Source organism: Capra hircus (assembly GCF_001704415.2).
Source record: "Capra hircus breed San Clemente chromosome X unlocalized genomic scaffold, ASM170441v1, whole genome shotgun sequence".
NCBI lineage: Eukaryota > Metazoa > Chordata > Mammalia > Artiodactyla > Bovidae > Capra > Capra hircus.
The window spans coordinates 46,018,505-46,041,390 of NW_017189516.1; the positions used below are offsets into that span (position 1 = coordinate 46,018,505).

The window sequence follows — 22,886 nt, forward strand, 5'->3', positions numbered from 1 at the left end:
CATATCTATCTGATTATTTCCTTTGGGTAAGTTTCAAGGTCAGTTTAAGTTTGGCTAAGTTTCAAGGTCAACAGTATACTTTTTGGTTTAATTTCTTTTTTGTCTCATGATTTAGCATTTGGATAAGAAATTCTTTTTGGTTGATGATTTGAGGACATGTTTAAATATATTTGGTAAACAGTGTAAAGTCACTGTGATAGGCATATATTTGTAAGTTAATTACTGTTGTTGAATAGATATTTAATAGATTTTTTTCACCAGGTAGGGAAGCCAAAAATATTAACCTGCAAATCTTTAAGTTGTCTTCTCCCAAAGGGTTTGTATATGTGAGACTTAACACAGTAGAATTGAGATAATTTAAAAAATTGTTTAAGTTCTAAGTTAATAATGTCTTTAGAATGCATGGAAATGATTAACACAGTTTTCTTTGATTACTTTTTTTCCAGGTGATCCATGGCAGGGGACATGGAAGGATTCTGTTCCTCCATCCATGACACCAGTGTCTCTGCTGGGTTCAGAGCACTGTATGAGGAGGGGTTGCTTCTTGATGTCACTCTGGTTATTGAAGACCATCAGTTCCAGGCCCATAAAGCACTCTTGGCTACCCAGAGTGATTACTTCAGAATTATGTTTACTGCAGACATGAGGGAGCGAGATCAGAACAAAATTCACTTAAAAGGTCTAACTGCTACAGGCTTCAGCCACGTCCTTCAGTTTATGTACTATGGAACTATAGAATTGAGTATGAGCACAGTTCACGAGATTCTTCAGGCTGCCATGTATGTTCAACTTATAGAGGTGGTGAAGTTCTGCTGTTCTTTCCTGTTAGCAAAAATCTGCTTAGAAAATTGTGCAGAAATTATGAGACTCTTAGATGATTTTGGTGTAAACATCGAAGGAGTCAGGGAGAAGTTGGATACTTTTCTGCTAGACAACTTTGTACCACTCATGTCCAGGCCTGACTTCCTGTCTTACCTGAGCTTTGAGAAGCTCATGTCTTACTTGGATAATGATCATCTGAGCAGATTCCCAGAAATAGAGCTGTACGAGGCTGTGCAGTCTTGGCTGCGGCATGATAGAAGACGCTGGAGACATACCGATACCATCATTCAGAACATCAGATTTTGTCTGATGACCCCATCCAGTGTTTTTGAAAAGGTTGGTGCATTTGAAAGAAATAGACAAAACTCATCATTTAGCTAATAAAACACTATGTCTTTAGAGATAAGATTCCCAGGCTTGGTTTGAGCCAAATAGTTTTTAAGAATAAATAGTTTTAAGTTAAATAGTTAAATAGTTTTAAGAATACTTAAATAGTTTTTAAGAATAGTTACACATAAAAAGTCTAATTTGTTGCAGCTTGTGTATTTAGGTTTTTTAAAAACACATTTTGTGGGTAAAAGATGGACCAGGTAGATGGTAGAGTAGTTTCACTTAGAAGATACTTTTAAAGTTGAAGTATAATTATTTAATCTAAAAGATTGTAAGTTTGCTTTAGCTTCTCATTCTTTTCACAGAGTAATTAAATCTGAACTGGGTCAGTCTAGCTCTCTTTTTAAAAATTAATTTAAGTGATACATGCTGAAATTAGAGTCGAGAGGAGTTTTATAGTTCTGAATGTTAAACATTAACACAACCTCTTATTCCTCTAAAATGTAGTAAGGAAGAACATAAAATAGATCTTGAAAAGCAGTAGGCCTTGGTGGTGATTTTCTTCCCTTCTCTTACCTAGTTCTGCATCCCCCTCTTTGTCCATTCCCTGCCACCCCCCGACCCGCACTGTGAATACTAACTACATTTAACCATGAAAACATATATTTGTCCAAAACAGTTGTTTTTGGCATTTCAAAGCAAATAAGACTATAAATCTTCTATCTACATTGATCAAACATTCCTGTGTACCTTTCCCCATGTAATAGTTCTGTTATCTTAAAATTGTCTTTCTCCAAAACAGCCTTGGCCTTTTTGCATGTAAGCATTTTTCATTTTTTACCAGTCTCAGTTGTGATCCTTTCTTGCCCAAAGGAGAGAAAGCATTTTCGGTAATTGCTTAACTTAATTGGTTTCTAATCACATAGTTACCTCTGGGGCTCCGTTTACCTCTTGCATCTTTTCTTCTTTCTAGAAAGCGTACTTAAATCTTTGGTTGACACCCTTCATGTTAGGTAGTTCCTCAGTTTTAGTTGCCAGACCTGGTGATAAAAATACAATATTTGCAAAGAAGGGCTGTTTATACCATTTGAAAAATAAGCAAATTTGTGCCTTCAAACAACACTCAGCCGCCTGGGATGTGTCTTTTTCCCCCTCTGAAATGGTGTGAAATATCGTTAACGTATACTTTTCAATAGATAACTCAATTTTGTGGGATTTTATCTTTATTCTCAGAATATACTGATATGGCAGACATAATTGAAACTAAAGAATACACTTTTTAATTACTTTTTGTTCAGTGATAATCAGCCCCATGTCAGCAGTGCAAATCATTTTTCCTCTGCTGTTTTGATTTTTTTCCTTATTGTTTTTATTGCCTTCTTTTCCTAGGGAATCCTGTTTTGTCTTTACATGTTAGATGTAGATGCTTTCCCACTACTAAAGCAAACAACCTTGCCCTCCCCAACTTCAGTTTAGATGGAGGTGCTCGTGAAATAGAAAATAAAATAAAATTTTCTCTCTTGTAAGACATTATGATGGATAATTGATAGCAGTAAATGATTTTTTAGTGCTGAGTTGCAAGAGAGAGGTAATTCTACACAACCATAATACCATTATTGAAATTAACAGTCTTTCCTTAATATGTAATATCCCAGTTTATTTTGTTATTCTCAGTTATCTCCAAGATGTCTTTTTAAGCTGTTTTTTGAAGATTTAATCAAGGTTCATATAGCACATTAGTTATGATGTCTCTCTCTTAATCTGGAATGGTGCCTTCTTTTTCTTGTTTATGATGAGGATACTCAAACATAGAAAAAGTTGAAAGAATAGTATAATGAATAGCTATGTAACCATCACCTAGATTCAAGAACTGTTAACATTTTACCGTATTTTCTCTATATAGATTTTCTTTTGCTGAATCTTGGAGAATAAGTCAAAAATACAACATCTTGTCTCTTAATACTTATTAACATAACTCTTCTAAGAATAAGGATGTTTTCCTACTCAAGTTCAATACATTCCACCCAGGAAAATTAACAGTAAGACCCTAGTATCAACTAATAGCTAGTTAATATTCAAAGTTGTCCCCCAGATGCCCTAGAATCCAGTCATGGTTTATGCATTGCTTTTAGTTATCATGTCTTTTTAATCTTTCTTAATCTAAAACAGTCCCCCACTTTTTTTTTTGAGAAAAATCAAATTAGCAATTTTCTTAGTGTGTCCCCACATTCTGAATTTATCAGATTTCCTTGTGTTGGTGTTAACTTAGTTGCTCTCTTCCTTATATTTCCTATTAACACATCTAACATCTAGCATCCTGTATTTTCAGGAACAGTTATAGGAAAATATGGTTGTAATGCTAGAGAAAGTCTTGGAAAACCGCTTAGCACCTCTGATCAAACTTAGAATTTACCATTCTTTTTTGTATTAGGAGGCTAAGTGGCCCCAAATCGTCAAGGACTTCATTCACACTATTCTGTGTTAGGTTTCTTTTACATTCATAAAGTTCCCCTCCCTTTAAAAAAATTGGAACTCTTCCATTCAATTTATAGAAACTGAAACTAGCTAAAGTGTCAAAATTAAAAGATTATTCTTTCTTAGTTAAAAAAGTTGTATATTTATAACTCTAGAACTGCTCTGTTCAGTACAGTCACTGCTTGTGGCTTTTGAATACTTGAAATGTGACATATCTCATTTGAGATTTCAAAGATTAAAAGATGACAAAAAGGATATAAATTATCTCATTACTATTATATTGATTATATGTTGAAATGATATTTTGGATATATTGGATTAAACAAAATACATTATTAAGGTCAATTTTACCTTTTTATTTCTTAAAATATGGCTGATAGAAAGCATAAAAATTATATCTCTGGCTCACATTTGTGGCTCAGATTATCTTCTGTTGCACCAAGCTGCTCTAGAAGTTCAAGGAGTTAAATTGTGCTTTAGAAACTCTAAAGGTGCATACATTAAACAGCCTTTCTCACATATTTAACCCCTCTCCTGGAGTTCTAGCCTTTAGAAATGTTCTGTTAGGTTTAGTGTTCAATTAACAGATAACTTACCTTATCTAATTATTCTATGGAGTGGCTGATGCAGATAACTTGAGAATAGCATCTCTTTGTCTGAATCCTTCCCCTGGCCTCAGGACAATTCAAAAGTGATTGAACAGAACTTGGTGAAGGAATCTTGAGAGATTTTAGTTCTTCCTTGGGTAGTAACTCAGACCTGAGCAGTGGCTTTGTAAGGGGTCATTCTGCCTCTCCCGGAGGAAGAGCCCCCACTGATTCCAGGGACCTGGATCATGCCCTGTAGATCTGCCAGAGTCTTTAGGTTTATTCTTTTCCCCTAGTCCTCTACTAGAATTTCTCCCTAGCTGAAAACAAACTGTCTTAAACTTCTATACTGAATACTCTGGGATAGGATCTTCACCCAGAAGACCAAGACTTCGAGATTTCCACACCAAGTTCCTTCAAGGCAGTGATTCTCCTAATCTGAACACCTTACACATACATGCCAGGCCATGCACCGAGTGCTCTACACAAAGGCAAAGTCAATAGGTTCTCTCTGTTTTGTAGCTAGGAAAACAGGCTCAGAATGGTCTGGGAGTCTTATCCCAGAATAGGCGGCACTGTCCAGGCTGGAACCCAGGTCTGCTTGCTTCTCAGTTCAAGCTACTGGAGTAGGGAGAGGAAAGGATTCTGTGGTGCAGAAAGCACGTAGTTACCCCTGTGGCCCTGCTTGGGTGGCTTAAAAGTTGGTACAGAGTTGTGAAAATCCTAACATGTTTGCATGAATGAAACATAGCCTTAAAATTTTAATGGCACTGAAAAAAGTATAAGATATGGGAATAAGATATGGAAGCGCAATTCTGGAGTTTTTACTGTATAATCAGGAAAGCTGAAAATAAATTTAAGGATCTTGTCCTTTTGATACAGTTGTTAAGGAGTTCTTATGATTCGTTTTATCTATAGTGGATTCCCAGTTTTAATACTAGACATCAATTTCAGTTTTTACATAATGTAAATGTCTGTGGCATATATTTTTACCAACTCTAATGGTCATTGCATCTGTTGACAGAGATTAGGCCTAACATTTGTCATTCTGAATTTCAGTGATATGAAGATTTAAATAGTTTTAAACTTTGTTCTCTTTGGTCTTTTAGTTTTTAAGAAACAATTATTGGTTTATCAAAAACATTTTATGAAGTTAACATGTATTTGGCAAAAGGCATATGTACTGTTTTGTACAGAAGAGATCTTTTTAGAAAATTTGTTACGTTAGTCATTAAAATACCCATATATTGATTTATCTTCCATATCATAAATATGCATAAAGTAAGATTTAGCATACCAATGATGTCCTTAGAAATTGTATTAATCATAATCATAAAATCTTAAAATTTTTCAGAAAAAAATATTTTAGAAGGAATCAGGTTATATAGATGAATTCTGCTTTATTTCAAATATTTTGTTTTATAATCTAGTTTATGATATTCAGATACCTAATGTGCTTTTTCCCTCTGATCTGTTAAATGTAATTCACCATATCCCCCCAAATTGAGTTTATATAAACCTTTGAAGAGCAAAACTAATGTTTTCATGAGAAAAGATATTAATTCTTCACTGAGACTGTATTTGGATTTAACAAATCATATCTACATTTGATAAAATTTGTTGTTATAAGGATATTTACAGGCTTGAGATAATTTTGATAGTCCATTAAAAGATAAATTCATTATTAGTGAATATTAATCCTAGGATCAGAGTGAAATTTTATGCTTAGAAATGCTAACACTTTTTAAAAAATGTCTTTTTACTTAAGGAGCAGAAGGTGTGCCTTTAAAAGCTACACTGTGAAATGGGGATAAGGCAGGTGTCCTGGACTCACCTTGAAACTGATAGAATTTAAGTATTACAAGTTTACCTTACTTAGACCCTTATAATACCTTCCTAAGAACATGGTAGCTCTCAGAACTGGTCTTCACAAAGCACTGATAATCTTCCAAATATTTCCCTATCAGCATAGTTGGTTTATATAGCATTAACAATGGACTGTGACACATAAGTGACATTAATGTGTCATGTTTGGGTAGTGTGATATTCTGGTTAATTGAGGCACAACAATTGCCTTGATAGATAATATAGATTAATTCTACTTTATTCCATTTGCTTTTAGCAAGGACACATCTATAAAAAGTGTAGGTGGTATGCACCCTTCAGAATTCTTTCATTTAGGCACATGTTTTGACTAATCCGGACTTGACCAATCCAAAATTTCTGTCCAGAAACCAAACCAATAACTCTAGTGTTAGCACAGTTTGCCCAAAAATTCAAAAAAAGTAATTACTTCTAATGAGTTAAGCTACAATCAGACAAATCTAGAGGAAAAATAAATTTCCTTCTAACCCTCACAGTTTTAAAAGAAACAGCAGTGCTGTATTTGACAGTAAAAATATTTTTAAAAGATAATAACCTGGATTTTAAGTGTGAACTTTGATTAGAATTTCTAATAAGCTTGAGTTGTTTTTGAAAAAGTTTAAAATCCCCTTCATATATTAACAGGACTTATATAGCTATAAACTTGAAATTACTTAAGTCAACAATCAGCTCACTTGCCCCTTGGAGTGAAAGCACAAGATTAGCAGGTTTTTGTTTGAAACTAGGTCAATGGGTTAAGCATACTTTCTCAGTTAATTTAAAATCTTTTTCTACATGTTTCCTTTTTGCTGACCTCTCCCTTCCAGCTCCTTGGACTTGGATGATTGTAATTAATACGCGTACAGTTCTTTAAAAATTACCCAGGGTATTTTTCTCAAGTCTTCTGCCCTTTGTGTATAGATAAGAATGTTCTTATTTTCCACCTTTGATTTACATTCACTCCAGGTTCAGGTTCCTGGAGAGTGCTGGTAGTCTAGGTGTTGACTGGTGTTCATCCCCTGAAAGAGACTATCTTAAGCTGACAGGAGCCTACTAAAATTGGAGTTAAAAAGATTCAACCTTATGTGCTAATTTTCCTTTTAAATAAAAGGGAGATGAAAACAAAAGCACAGAATTGGAAATTAACTGTAGTAAAAGGAAAGGAAGACATGGAATGGGGATAGCATGTTTACCTGTAAAAGGAGAAAATTTTTTTAATGAATTGGGAAAAATTAAGGGGGGAAAAAACCATGATAAACAGAAATTGAAAAGGATCAGAGAAGTCAGAAAGTGACTGGAGAAAAAGGAGCAGGAAAGGAAACACAGGGACATATTAAGATTTTAGGCTTTAAACTTTTAATTCTCAAATGTAATATTTGCCCAGAAAATGTTCTGTGTCATAGATAAGCCTTGCTCATTCAGAAGTTAGTTTTAGGATTAAACTTTTGACTTTCTTCTACTCTTCCGTATTTATAAATAAGATATTTACATAGTTGAGAGTGTTTCCATAAATAGGAAAAAAGTGTGTAAAAAAATGTTGTGAATTCTAGAACTTAGTTGTATTCTCTAAATATTAGTATAAGCAAATGATAAGATGTTCTTAAGTCTTTCAAAATTTTCTACCTTTAGGCTTGTGTACTCTAATTTCTAGTGGTACTCTATTACTGTTGCGTGAAAATTGGAAGAAAATTAAACTTTCTAAGCACATTTATTTATTTGGCCGCACAGCGGGGCTTGTGGGATCTTAGTTCCCTGACTAGGGATTGATCCTAGGCCCTTGGCAGCAGAAGCTCCAAGTCCTCACAACTGGGCCACCAGAGAGTTTTGTAAGCACATTTATTTATAATTAATTTTTTGGGTATAGTTGATTTACAGTGTTGTATTAGTTTCTGCTGTATAGCAAAATGAATCAGTTATACATATTCATGTATCCACTCCTTTTTAGATTCTTTTCCCATATAGGTCATTATAGAGTATTGAGTAGAGTTCCCTGTGCTATAGTGTGTATATGTCAATCCCAATGTCCCAGTTTATTGCCCATCTACCCTCTTGGTAACCATAATTTGTTTTATACATCTGAAACACATTTATTTTTGAGTTAAACATTTTTCACTGTATAGAAAAGTTGAGCAGATAAGAGGACTCACCAGATTGTGCTGAAACTCTTATTAGAATATTGTCCTCAGGGAGTCCTCTCCCTTGCTCCCATTTGCCCTGGTCGCTTGCCTTCCGAAGCTCTGTCAATATTTTAGACTCCTGCCTGCTTGGAGAAGACAGGATGGGTAAATCCTTTTTTAAAGTTTGCCTTTACCGTTTGGCATTTGACTGCAATTACAGTATTACTAAGAGGATTTGTGCTTAGCAGGAACTGATATTTTTAAAATAGCCTTATCCCTGGTCATTATTCAGTTTTTCAGGACAAAGGGATTAATTAAAGGCCTTTTGCAGCTAACTTTTTTGTGATGATTTTGTTTCACATAAATCAGGATCAACTTCAGTTCTGAGCATGATTTTATAAATAGACTTCGGATATCAGGATAGATGCTTTTGCAGTATAACATATAAAGATTTCCACATTTTACTGAATATAAAAATCAGTATCAAATGTAGCTGTGGTTCCCAAAGACATAATTTGTTTTCCCACTAAAGTTCCCTGACAGTCATTGCTTTATTTCTGGGTATTGGAGAATATTCGATCATGTAGAAAGGATGATAAAATTGACAGCCAGGACTCAATCTTCCTTCTACATGACATCATTCCAAAATTTAGGTTAGTAGTTGTGAATGTGGGAAGGGCCGGAGACATATCTGTTCATGCAGCGTATTCCTTTTTATAATGGGAAAATACCTAAACTGGAGGCTTGTCCATGGTCACACAGTGGCCTGTGCACAGTGTCAAGTCTTAGACCTGGGATCTTGAGTTCAGAGATTATTCTAACCCTCAGTCCCCACCCCTTCTACCTCCCCACAACTGGATAAACTAATAAAAGACATTTTGTTTTCGTTTAGTATAAGTGTATTGGGCATTTAAAAAATCCTATCAGAAGGTGAAACAGCTGATAATACCTTAAATTAGTTGGCTAAAAACGTAAACTAATTTTTTAGACTGTACCCCTTTTTAGTAGATATTTTTAAATTGTAGATTTTTAATAAAAGTAGTAAGCTCTATGGAAATGCCTGTTTTAATTGTATTGCCTGTTTCATTTTAATTCTTTCAAAATTAAGAATAGTATAAACAAATTACCTTTAAAAGTTAAAAACTTAAGTGGATTATACAACATTTTGACAGTGAGGGGAGAATCATGGAATTTTTACCCAAGGGTAATGGCTAGCTAATAATTCTTTGACTTAATAAATATATTTCTAGGAACCACACTTAAAATTATTAAGTTCTCACATTTTCTCTATGTGCATGCTCACAATTACATTAAACTAAAAGATTATTAGAGGAGGAAATGGCCAATTCAGAATTTTTAGATCACTGTTTTTAAGAGTTACTCCAAAATCACTGCAGATGGTGATTGCAGCCATGAAATTAAAAGATGCTTACTCCTTGGAAGGAAAGCTATGACCAACCTAGATAGCATATTCAAAAGCAGAGACATTACTTTGCCAACAAAGGTCCATGTAGTCAAGGCTATGGTTTTTCCAGTGGTCATGTATGGATGTGAGAGGTGGACTTTGAAGAAAGCTGAGTGCTGAAGAATTGATGCTTTTGAACTGTGGTGTTGGAGAAGACTCTTGAGAGTCCCTTGGATAGCAAGGAGATCCAACCAGTCCATCCTAAAGGAGACCAGTCCTGGATGTTCATTGGAAGGACTGATGCTGAGGCTGAAACTCCAATGCTTTGGCCACCTCATGCGAAGAGTTGACTCATTGGAAAAGACTCTGATGCTGGGAGAGATTTGGGGCAGGAGGAGAAGGGGACGACAGAGGATGAGATGGCTGGATGGTATCACCGACTCGATGGACATGAGTTCAAGTGAACTCTGGGAGTTGGTGATGGACAGGGAGGCCTGGCGTGCTACAATTCATGGGGTCGCAAAGAGTCGGACACGACTGAGCGACTGAACTGAACTGAAAATACTTTCACTTCAAAATGCTTTTCATAATACAATTTTTAAAGTGTCAAAGCATGAAAAGTGATAATATATTCTTTCCAAGTTTCAAAATAAGACAGCTTTTTAAATCCTAGAAAGGATAAGGAAAGTAGTTCAGAACATGAAAGAAGTGTCGTCCTTCCCATATTCTTTCTTTTGAGAGCACCTGATATACAAATAGGTAAACTGTTATATGAGGAGCCAATGATGAGAGAGATGCTTTCTCTGTGAAAAGGTGAGCCACACATTTCTTTTTGGATAGTCCCCTTCATTAATGTGTTTTAAGTGATGGCATTCATGGAGAAGGTTTTAAGGTTTTGGCCCTATGCTTTCTGTTCTAAAGCAGAGTGTCTGTAATAACTTTGTCTAAGATTATCAGAGAGGCATTAATTTCCTGTTGCTGCCATGAAAGGAGAAGCTAGTTATGCTTATGGATTTTGTGTGGTTTTAGAGTAAAATTGCAGCAGTAAGTAGCCCAGAGAAAAGGGCCAGGTAAATCTAGAACTTCTATTCTTGGCAGAGAGAAGTTATGAGTTAACTTTGGTTAGAAGATCTCTTATGGTATAACAGCTATCTCAAAGGCACAGCTTCCATTATGGTGGACTTAGAGGTAGAACAAACTGGGTAAAGGTGTAACTTTGACTGGGACTTCAACATAGTGCTAAAGTGACGCTTGTAAACCCATTGGAACCCAGGTACCAAAGAAGCACAATAGAATGAATAGGGAGAGGACAAAGGGGCCAGAAGATTGGGTATAAACAAAGACTAGGAAATAGACTGTAGGAAGCCATTAAGCTGGTCCCGTTCGATGTGATCTGCAAGAACCTGGGGTTGGAAGTTGGAATGCCATTACAGGCCATGGTGCCTAGTTCTCCTGAAACACTGGCTAGGTGGTCACACCTGAAGTTTCTTCAGTGGCAGTATGCTTAGAGGTATACTGCTCTTGACTTTGGGAACATGCACCTGTACCCTTTTTATTAGAGCCCTTGTGAAAAGCCAAGTCCCTCATGAGCTCATTAGTAACTATATGTTGTACATATATTAAGCACATTTTCCCCCTGCATAGACTACCAACTGAGTCCTTTTTTATTTTTTGAGAATATTATGTATACAGCTCTGCAAGTTTTGTCATTTGACATTTTAAATGTCTGTGTTACTGCATATGGATTAATCTCATTCTTTTTGATTGCATATGTTATATAAGAGAGTTTGTTCAGCCAGTTTCATATTGATATGTGAGTTATGCCCAGTTTTTGTGCTCTTACAAATAATAAGGCAGTGAACATCCATTAAGCTGTCAGTCCTGATTACAAAGCTTTTCCTTATATTGGCCTAAAATCTTTTAGCCTCTACTTACTAGTCTTGAAAACAGGTGCCATCTTTCTCTTGCGTCTTCTGTTGAATTGAAACATCTGTAGTCTGACCACTCTTGCTATGATTTGGATCCCTTTGCTGTCTTCTGGACATGATCCACTTTGTCATCTAAAGTACAGTGGTGGAATTGAGCACTGTCTTAGTTGTGGTTTCACCTGAACAGAGAGGGTGAGGTCTGTTCTTTTAACTTGGTCCACAATTTTATTAGTTCTGAAGACTGTCATATCACATTTTTGGTTCATAGTGAGGGTAGTCAGTTAAAAGCTTTATGTTTGAAGTTTGTGGATCCCTGGAGCACTTGATAAAAGCTGTGGACTTCCTACCTCCTACCCCAAATGAATTAACACAGTCATTGTTGGAACTTCGGGTGTTTCATGGGTCCCTAGTGTTTCTGTTGTTTATGATTAGGCATTGTTGATTACTTTGCCAAAGTCATAAGTTCTCTCATTCTCTATCAGTGTTGTTACAGCATCAAATATTAAACCAGAAATGGTCAGTCTTGGCATTACTTGGTGAGTCTGTGTTGCCTCCTGGTTTGTAGTGCTTTCTTATATGCAAGTGCTAACAGTTTTTCACAGTTCAGGATCAGCCTCTAGCTAACCAGTCTGTAGTTCAAAAATCTGTCTGGTTTCTAGTGCTCTCCCATTTTTCATGATTCCACACAGATTACAGAAAGCAATTAAGCAGCCTTATCTGCGAAGCCTCCTAGGATCCCAGGACGTGATTTGCGAGATCAAATGACTTGAACTCGGTGAGACTATCTAGCTGGTTTTTCTTTTTTTCTCAGCCATCTTGGATTTAAGTTTCTTCTTAGTCATTATGTTTGATCTTCAGATTGGAAAGAATATAATATTCTTAGCCGAGAATGGAAATAAGATAGGAGGCTGTTTCTCTTTATCTTTGTAAATATTACATTAACCATGTCACCCAGGGGTAATTCACTTTTTCCTCTACCTTTTTTTTTTTTTAACTTTAGCCTCTAAAATGCCATTTATTCACTATCTGGTACTTTGTAAAGTCACAATTCATCCTTAGGCTTTAGCTTTGTTCACAATATTCTTAACAGCTCCATTTCATTCTTCATAATACTTGGTTTATATGCCTGTTTTTTTTTTTTTTACCATCTGTTGTAAATGGTTTTTTAACATCTGAATTCCAGAAAGCTCTCTGTGCAGCACATCAGATTTTTTAGATGCTTTCTCCTTTTCTTCCCCTCATCAGTGTGTTTTGCAGTTATGCAGTCAGCATTATACTTTTGAGAGCCTCCAAGCCTTTTCAAGCTTCTTTACAGTTTCTGATCTTGGAATTGATCCTAATTTTCCTTTGAAAATCTTGAAATCTGACTATCCAATATGGGCAGCATTCCCCTTCCTTTTCTTTCTTGATCTCCAGACAATACGGCTGCTTCCTTTAAAGCTTCCTCCTACTTGCATGTCACAAGTCATGCTTTCCTGGTGAAGATTAGGTACAAAGTACCAGTTTTTCTAATTTCTCCTCCAGTTTCTGGAAGACTGAATTTGTACACAAACCAAAAGCACATCATCAGATGCACTAATGTAAACTTAGTGATAGTTAAACAGATGTCCCTTAGTCAGTAATAATAGCTAATAGCAGCTGTAATGTTTTCTAGACAGCCACATGACAGGCACCATATAAGTACTTTCCACATAGGATCATCTTGCCCATCTCCTACCTTAGGGTTGTGAGGTTTAGGTGATATTGTTGTCCCAATAATACAGATGAGAAAATAGGTTTAAGAATGTTTAGTCACTTGCCCCGAATCACACAGCTTGTGAGTGGGAAAGTCAGATATTTCCTAAATCAAATTCTTAAATCACCGTACTGGGCTGTTAGATGTGGTTCTGAATTACTATGCTGATTCTATTACTTTAAAACCTGTGTAACTGTCAGTCTACTGGCTGTGCACAGTAGGTACTTAAATATTTAATTTGAGGTTTATGTTTCTTGTTGATTTCCAGGATATTGCCTTGTAGCTCTTAGAAATCGTAAGAAAAAGATGAGAAAAATGGGTGAGGCACACTGTTTGTTCATAGAAGAAACAAATGGAAAATGAAGATTTGAAAAGATGTCTTTTTTTTTTTTACTAATAAGACATTTATGATGGTTTTAGGAGACCCATTGTTTGAATGACAAGACTCTGTAAATGTGACACATGAAAAAGAATGCAAAAATCTGGAATACCAGAAATAATCACTATTAACACAAACAAACATACACAAAATTTTATTTAAATGGGATACCAGAGTACTGTTGCCTTTTAGAAAATATATTGTGATCATTCCGTGGTAACAAATAGTCTGTTTTAACTGTTTATATGTAAAGTAAAAGTAGTAGAGGATAAGACCTCAGAGCTTAATCATTTTTTTCTTTACTGAAATTGTTTACCATTATTATTTACTCTTTTCTCTTAGAGGGATCATTAGACTAATTCATTGAAACATGTTAAGTGTTTCTTTTTTATTAATAAGTGTGTCATTTAAAGAGTTTTCTAAAGAGTGATGGAAGCAGTGTTATAACATACTAGAAATTGAGCCTTGGAATAAGACTGTCCTGGTTGAAGGTTCAGCTCCCAGCTCTCCTAGTTTTAGTCATGTAAATAATTTGGGCAAGTCACTTAACATTCTAAGCCTCAGTTTTCTCACTAGGAGACTAGTTATCACTCTCTCAGAGGAGGAATAATTTAACATGAGATGCACACATAAAGCACCCGTTGCAGCAGTAATGTCAGTTTTCTCTGTTTTACAAAGACATAGAGTTCTCAATCTTTTTTGTGCCATTTACCCCTTGGCTAGTCTGGCAAGACCCATGGAAGGACCCCCCCCCAACCCAGAATAGTGATTTTCAGTATATAAAATGCTTAGGATTACAAAGGAAACCAACTATACTGAAATACAGTTATCAAAATACTACAAGTAAACATCTGTAGTGCTTTCTGTTTCAGATACGTTTTTTTGGACTACGGTGGGAGGCGAATGAGAAAGATAGAAGGGAAGAAAAAGGAGAGATGCAAAGAAGGAAAGCAAGTTCATAAATAAACATATGCCTGGTTTTGACTCCCTCCCAAGCTGTCATCCCAGATTTCCAACAGGTTCCTAGACATTTCCACCTCAGCATCCTACTAGCAATTCACATTCATCACCAGTGAAGTTGAATGCCTCTCCCAAACCAGCTTCCTTGTTTCTCTTATCAGTACCACTCTCCCTATCACCTACTTCTAAATCCTCAAATCACATTTGAGGCCTCATTTCTTCATCTTATCGCTATTTCAGATCAGCCACACAGTTCTGTCAATTTTATCTCCACAGTGTCTAATTCTACCATCTAAATGGTAACCATCCAAATCCTAACCCTCTTACCTCATCCTTGTCATTATGATACAGGCTATTTCTGCTTGGTTTCCAACTTCCTACCCCTGACAAAATATCCCCTGAATGTTTTGGACCAGTTTGATATTTTCTTTATCTAAAGTTCTATAGCCCTCAGGTGTGCTACACAGCTTCATACTTAGCTGTCAATTGCCTCATTTTATTTCCCCCAATATATTCTAAGTTCTTTGAGTGAATGGACCACATCTTCTGCTTTTTAAAAAAATCTCCCCACAGTAGTTAGCATAATACTTAAAAGTTTCATAAGATCTTAGCAATCATAATTAGGTAGTTCCAACTCCAAAAACAAAGGAAAAAGTTTGACCTTTTGTTGTCAACTGAACTGTTACTGTAGGAGTTGATGATACTAGACCAAGATTTTATGTATAAAACCACCTGAGGATTTTTTTGTGTCTTTAAATTTTTACCAACTCACTAACTTAATTGCTGAGATTATTCAGTCATGATTGTTCTTACAGTGTTCCTTATGGTTAAGAAAACCATGGCCAAGGTTTCCTCTGCTGTGAAACCTCTGCTTGTCCTTCTGTAGCCACCACTTGTAGCCCAGGGCCTGACATAGGTGACTAATAACATTTTGTTAGAGGAATTTAGCTTGTGCCTAGAGAATAACTTGTTTACTTGAAAAAGATTGGGAATGTGCATTAATTACTACAAATACAAATTATAAAAACAAATATAAGAGATTTGTTAAAAATAGAAAGTATATGATCTTAACAGGAAATCAGTTTTAGGAAAGTAGCTTAAAATCATAAGCTAATCTTGGTGGGTTTTGATATTTTGCTATTGATGTTCTTTTCTCTTTTCTTTCTTTTTTTTTTGTTAAATTCTTTTACTCGTATTCTTAGGTTAAGACATCAGAATTTTACAGATACTCTCGACAGCTGCGCTATGAAGTTGACCAAGCATTGAATTACTTTCAGAACATTCACCAGCAGCCTCTGTTGGATATGAAATCAAGCCGCATCCGCTCTGCCAAACCCCAAACTACAGTATTCCGAGGCATGATTGGACATAGCATGGTTAACAGTAAAATACTTCTCTTAAAGAAACCAAGAGTCTGGTGGGAACTAGAGGGCCCACAAGTACCTCTGCGTCCAGACTGCCTTGCTATCGTCAACAACTTCGTGTTCTTGTTGGGTGGGGAAGAGCTGGGCCCAGATGGCGAATTCCATGCTTCTTCCAAAGTGTTTAGATATGACCCAAGACAAAACTCTTGGCTCCGGATGGCAGACATGTCTGTGCCACGTTCAGAATTCGCAGTTGGTGTTATTGGGAAGTTTATTTACGCTGTAGCAGGCAGAACCAGAGATGAGACTTTCTATTCAACTGAGAGATACGACATCACCAATGATAAATGGGAATTTGTGGATCCTTATCCAGTTAACAAATACGGACATGAGGGGACAGTGCTCAATAACAAGTTGTTCATCACTGGTGGAATCACCTCATCGTCCACGTCCAAGCAGGTATGCGTGTTTGACCCCAGCAAAGAAGGGACCGTAGAGCAGCGCACCAGGAGAACGCAAGTGGTTACCAACTGTTGGGAGAACAAGAGCAAGATGAACTACGCCAGATGCTTTCACAAGATGATCTCCTACAACGGCAAGCTCTATGTCTTCGGTGGTGTCTGTGTGATCTTGAGAGCCTCTTTCGAGTCTCAGGGATGCCCTTCCACAGAAGTGTACAACCCAGAGACTGATCAGTGGACCATCTTGGCATCCATGCCAATTGGTAGAAGTGGCCATGGTGTGACTGTGCTGGACAGACAAATAATGGTTCTTGGAGGCCTTTGCTACAACGGTCATTACAGCGATTCTATTCTCACCTTTGATCCGGATGAAAACAAGTGGAAGGAAGATGAGTACCCGCGGATGCCCTGCAAGCTGGATGGTTTACAAGTATGCAACCTGCATTTTCCAGAATATATTCTGGATGAGGTCAGACGTTGCAACTGATGACATCTTTCTCCCTTCAAAAAAGCCAAACAAAATCCATTTGTGACAAAGTAGTTAATTAAAAAACATAAGAAAAACCTCACCAGTTTTACTATCAAAGCCATTGGTCTAATATCGTAAAAATGTTTTCATTCTGTGCTAGCATCCTTTTTTTTCTTTTTAGTGGCCTCAAACTCATGCAATAAGTCAGTTGTAAGCGCTAGCTCTTGAAACTACTTCCAGAAGCAGTTTAATAGAACAATTCACTTATCTGGGAAGTTGATGTTATGCTTTAAACATTTCTTTCAAATGTCAGTGTAGGAATCATGCATCTTCTAAGAGAAGACCTGATAAGTGTCACTGGATGTAATTTCAGTTCCTATCTCTAGCTGAAATCTTTTTGAACATTTATTTCAGTGTATTTCAGTCTGTTAGACTTTTTGATTTTATTATTTAAGTTTAAAACTCTTGACCTTTTTGCATGGCTTTTTGCTGAAAACGCAAAAGTATAAATTTTCTACAAGATTAACTTTTTTATATTCAAAACACTATTTCTAAGCTGCCTTCTCTTATCTGCATTGTGTTAGTGAAAGCATATCCATACTTGCTTACATCTTATGAATATATAAGGCACATCCCCTTTTATGCGTGGTTAGGATTCTATATTTTTAAGCTAGTGCACTTGCACACACGGTTTGCCATACGTGTTGTATTTTAGATGTAACGTCTTTTCATGTATTAACATTTTTAGAAAGATAATAACTGGAGTCCTCGTTTCGTATCAGAGAAGCCTATCTTCAGTCCATACTGATTCAGTAATCAAACTCCTTATATTCCTGAAACGTATGGTTTTATGAAAGCTAACATTTTATGTTTTACTTTCAAAAGTAAACATTAGTGTTCCTTATCGATGTATGTCTTCTTTTTGAAAATGTTTTTCTTTGCAGTCTGTTTAATGTTACCCTGTTTTTAGTGAAAATTGGAGTGGTATGTGACAAGGCCTGGCCCTGCAGCGTGCAAGCACTTTTAAAGAGAACTTAGGTAATACCAGACTCCTAAATAAAGGCCCCTTCAAAGTAAGTGCAACTCCCATTCTTTGCATTCAGTAAGGCTGCTGCATCTGTTATTGAACGGAAAGTAGCAACTTGTGGAAAATTTGAGCTCAGTTTGACTTCGAGGTAAGGAATAGAATTATAATCTCAACTGGTCATATCTTCTTGTTTATTTAGTACAAAATATTTAGCGGCGCTGGGGATGTAAGCCCTCAGCTTTTGTTTTATTTCCTGAAAGCTACTAGCATGAAGGATAGTAACCTCCAAGTTCAGAGTGGATCAAGAATAACTGTTCAGAATCATTCTTAAGTGTTTTAGGATTCGCCGCACCTTTCAACTGTTTCAACTCAAAGGAAAAACATATAGTTGTCAAAATTAAGCAAGAATAACCAGGGAGTGGATCATTCAAATTGATGCCATTTTATCCTGAGTAGAGTCTATATCTGATACTAGATCTACGCTGGCAAAACTTGCCAGATCTTAGATGTTGGTGCAATATTGCAATGCCTTCTATACGGCTGTTGTAAAAAGTTTCGAGTTTTCACTTTTTTTTTCTTTCTTCTTTTTTTTTTTTTGCTGCTGCCACGACTGAACATAAAATGGAAATGCGAAATCATGGTAAAATGGAAATGCGAAATCATGGAAATGTGAAGACTTGTTTCATTTTTGCGATTAAAATAGACAACTGAAAAAAACCTGATTTTAAAACTCCACGGCTTGAGGCATTTGAGTTTAAGAAACAGTCAGGTACAGAAGTAGTTTTGTTTTTTTTTTAAAGCAAAACATTGGGATTGGTTTTAGAAATCAGGTTAATATTCTTCGTATATGAGACATTTTTTATTAAGTGGTCCTCATGTTGTCTTTTGCTGAAATAGACTGAGACAGGGTACCCCTATCAGGCTTTTACACTCCCGTGGTGGTTCTCTTTAATTGCTTAGATATGACTCCTGTCATGGAGAAGGCAATGGCACCCCACCCCAGTACTCTTGCCTGGAAAATGCCATGGATGGAGGAGCCTGATGGGCTACAGTCCATGGGGTCTCAAAGAGTCAGACACGAGTAAGCAGTTTCACCTCACCTGTCATTTTAGTTTCTAAAAATCAAATTTGATATCTTGTTTCCCATGGTTATATGGGTAAAAGTCTTTTTATACATCTGAAAAATCATTTTTAATCATTTTACTTTTGAAAACTAGGAATTGGGTGAGCCATTTGGTTCTTTTTCTAATGTATTAGTTGGTATAGTGTTTTATATGTGTGCTATCTTGCTTTAAAGAAAATAACAATAATGTCTTCATTATTTTCCTCATTGTTGTCTTTTGCTGAAAAAGACTTGAGACAGGGTACCCCTATCAGGCTTTTACACTCCCGTGGTGGTTCTCTTTAATTGCTTAGATATGACTTCGTAGCCCTAGTTAAAGCCTACTCCAGTGTTCTTGCCTGGAGAATGCCAAGGACGGGGGAGCCTGGTGGGCTGCCGTCTTTGGGGTCGCACAGAGTCAGACACGACTGAAGTGACTTAGCAGCAGCAGCAGCCCTAGTTAAAGTAAGATGGAACAAACAATTGAATATTCTTGGTCTTCATTGTAAAAGCACAAGGCCAAGATGAAAGTTCATGTTTTGGAAAATTTGTGAAATCTTAACTTGAACTAATTCTGGGTTCAGCTTCACACGTGAGTCACGTCTGACCTGATGTTAGCTGTAATCAGTTTTGAGCTTTAAGAATAGTTGTTATTGCTTGGGTTCTGAATGTATGAGAAAACTCTTCTGTTTATTTGTAGTTCTGACTTAGGTTATTTTAAATCCATGATTAACGTACATTCCCTTTTAAAATTATGGTTTAATTGCTGAAAGAGATTTATTTTTGTTATACTAGACTATGGAAAATTTTTTCATAGAATTTTTTTCAAGTTTATTTTCTGTGTGCTTCATTTGGAACCATTTTTGTTTATATACATTGTATGTGCTCAAAATAGTGTTTTTTTTTAAATTCAGTAAGAGATTTAAAACTACAGTGTAACACGTTGTGATCTTTGTGTATTAATTTTCACTTTACATTTTAAATGCCAGACTTTACAAAAATAGCTGATCTTTATTAATTGCATCTTAGTTATAAACGTTTGTTCTCTTCCATGTCTTTGACCTAAGTTTTTAGTCTGCTTAAAGAAAATCCTTGCACTACAACCTTTTCATAAAATTCAAGATTCTCACATTGAAGGTTTTGTATTGGAAGAAATACTACTGGTTTTTAAAAAGCAAGGCTTAATTAATAGAATTATTAGCATTTCTTGAGACAGCTTTCTGTGTCCTCATTACTCTGTGTGAGTGTTACTATAATTTGTGAAATATTGACTGAGCCCTTCACTTATCTTTTCTGAAGCAGCACCTTTGGACACCTCATTCTGGGAAGCCTGCTCGAGTTATAGTAAAGGACACACACATTTGTGTGGGGAGAAGTGGTAAAAAATGGAGAGTTGTGTCTTAATTACATGAAACTAAGCTTTAAAATATTTTATAACAAATTATTTGAGCTGCATAATCTAAACATGTCAAACGTTCAGTGGGACTATTTTTATATATGTATATGTGGTTGTAGGTCATAACATTTCAGTTTATAATATAAATTGTTATTTCAGTTTATAAGCTATCTCTCAGAAAAGACTAGCTCTTTTGAGAATACATAATTTAAAGTTTTAGAGTGAAGTAAAACACAACATAGATAATAGTGTAAATTAGTTATAAATGAGGGCTATATGGCAGTAAAACTGCTAGTGCCATTTTTCCTCTTTGCCTATTACACATTTTTTATTTTATTTTTTTTGTACTCTGAACATTTTTAGGGATCATACGTTCTATCAGATTAGAGTTGGTTTGGGAATAAGTATCTTCTAAAAAGAGATTTATCTTAAAAATGAAAGTCCTGAAAAATTAGTTTATCAAGAGTTTATAAAGTCAAATATTCCATAGACATAGACTGGAATAGGTAAACTCACGACAGTCGTATCCTTTCAGTATACCAGTATAACTTCAATATTACATGAATAACATTGAGAGAATGCCATCAGCTTTGTTCCCCCTTAATATTGGATTTTCGTTTTACATCTTTGGGAACAACTACATTAAGAACCTTATTAATCAGTGTATCAGTAAGGATTAGGTGTTTGCTTTCCGAAAGAATGTTCCAGTGAGGTGATCAGAGAGGTTATTTTCTATCTAACTTGTTTATGCCCTATACCTCTTGGGCATACTTTGTCTATAGAAGAAATATTTTGACCTTTAGGTACATTTTGGGCCAGTAGTCAAGTAATCCTAGGACTGATTTAAAAATCGTAGACTAATTTAAGGTTTGCCTTTTATACCTATTTTGAAAGCCTTTACATTTCTGTCAGGTAATTTTTCCCATGCCGTGAATATAATCTATTCAAAACATGTTTATGCTATCCATTCTGTTTTTAAATTGAAAAAAATGTTAAAAGTGTTTATGAAGAAAAGTTTAAATAAAATATTTTCAATCTTTAAAATATACTTCCATCTCTTATTATTTACTATCTTGATATAATCTATCACTTTCAAAGTCACTCATGACTTGATTAACAGTATACATTTTATATTCCTTCAACCTGCCAAGGAAGTGCCACAAAAATGTAATTTCTACTGATGCTTTCAGCCACAGATTGAAATGAGAGCATTTGAGTGAAATTATTTACACTTACATGCAATGGAAATTTTATAATGAAGCCAAGTAATTAAAGTTCTACTAGCAGAGTTTTGCAGAATGGAAATAGAACTAATAAATAGCATTTATAAGCCCTCAAGCTTTAGTTTGGTGATTTTTTATTTTCTTTAGCATTTTTGCTTCATTGTTCTTAAAGGCATTTCTGAAATTAGGGAATGCAGCAGAAATGAATCTGCTACAACACAAGCACGTGGGTATTCTTAGGCACGTGTGTGCCTCCATGGATCTTGGCCTCAAGCCACCTTTCTAGCCTCTTTTCTTATCACTTCCTGTACTCCTTTCTGTTGTGATCTTTGTATGTTAATTTCCAGCTTCAAATCACTTGCCTTTTTCCCCCTTCCCTGCTTGCAAAATCCATTTATTTTTCAAAGCCCAACTCAAATGCTCTTCTCTCCTCCTGAAACCTGTGTTACTTCCATTGAATTAATTGCCTCTTCTGTACTCAACACATTTATAGCTCTTATTTCATTTTGCATACTAGTTGGGTATAATTCCTTCCACAATTAGATCATAATCTCCTTGGATGAAGGGACCATCTTTTATTCCTTTTTGTACCCTCATATCTAGCGTGATACTTTTTGTACATAATAGGCACTGAGCTAAATGTTTATTGCAGCATGTGACTGATTCCACCTGAGCTGTAGAAGGATGCTGTAGACATTCAGAAGAGGGAGATAATATAGTTCCCCAAGGTTTGTCTCTGCTTTTTTCTCAAGTCTACTGCCTGTCCACTTTCGCCCACAGCTATGGCTTCACCTACCACTTTTATTCTAATATCTTGTAAATCTGTATTTCTCAACTGAGATTCTATCTCCAACTATCTCATGACATGTCTTACATGTTTTATAGGAATCTCAAACTGAACGAGTGCAAACTTGAATGCATTATCTTCCCCCGCAAACTTGCCCCTTGTCCTGTATTCCCTGTATTATTATGTGGCTCTATCACTGCCTGAGATCGTTACAAGTCAGAAACCTGGAATTGTCTACCTTGCCTTTCTCCCACTTCTCCCCAACGTCTTAGTTCATCTACTCTTATCACTGCCCTCACCTCTCTGTCCATACTGTCCTCTTGGAGCTTTCTCTCCAATCTTCTTCCTCCACAATCCATTTTATACTCTGCTGCCAGAGGGAGCTTTCAAAAGGTTAATCTGGTCCTGAGATTCAGCAACATTTAATAATCCCCCTTCACCATGAGAATAAGATCC

General features: G+C 35.9%; 1 protein-coding gene across 1 annotated transcript in view; it reads left to right on the forward strand.

Annotated features, from left to right (window-relative positions):
* Nucleotides 1–21,277, forward strand: part of KLHL15 (kelch like family member 15) — a 33,115-nt gene extending 11,838 nt beyond the window's left edge. Inside the window, exons 2-3 of the mRNA XM_018043908.1 lie at nucleotides 447–1,158; nucleotides 15,804–21,277. Coding sequence (XP_017899397.1) covers nucleotides 454–1,158; nucleotides 15,804–16,913 — 1,815 coding nt within the window. The 5' untranslated portion in view covers nucleotides 447–453 and the 3' untranslated portion in view covers nucleotides 16,914–21,277. The remainder of the gene's footprint in view (nucleotides 1–446; nucleotides 1,159–15,803) is intronic.
* The last annotated feature ends 1,609 nt before the right edge of the window (nucleotides 21,278–22,886 follow it).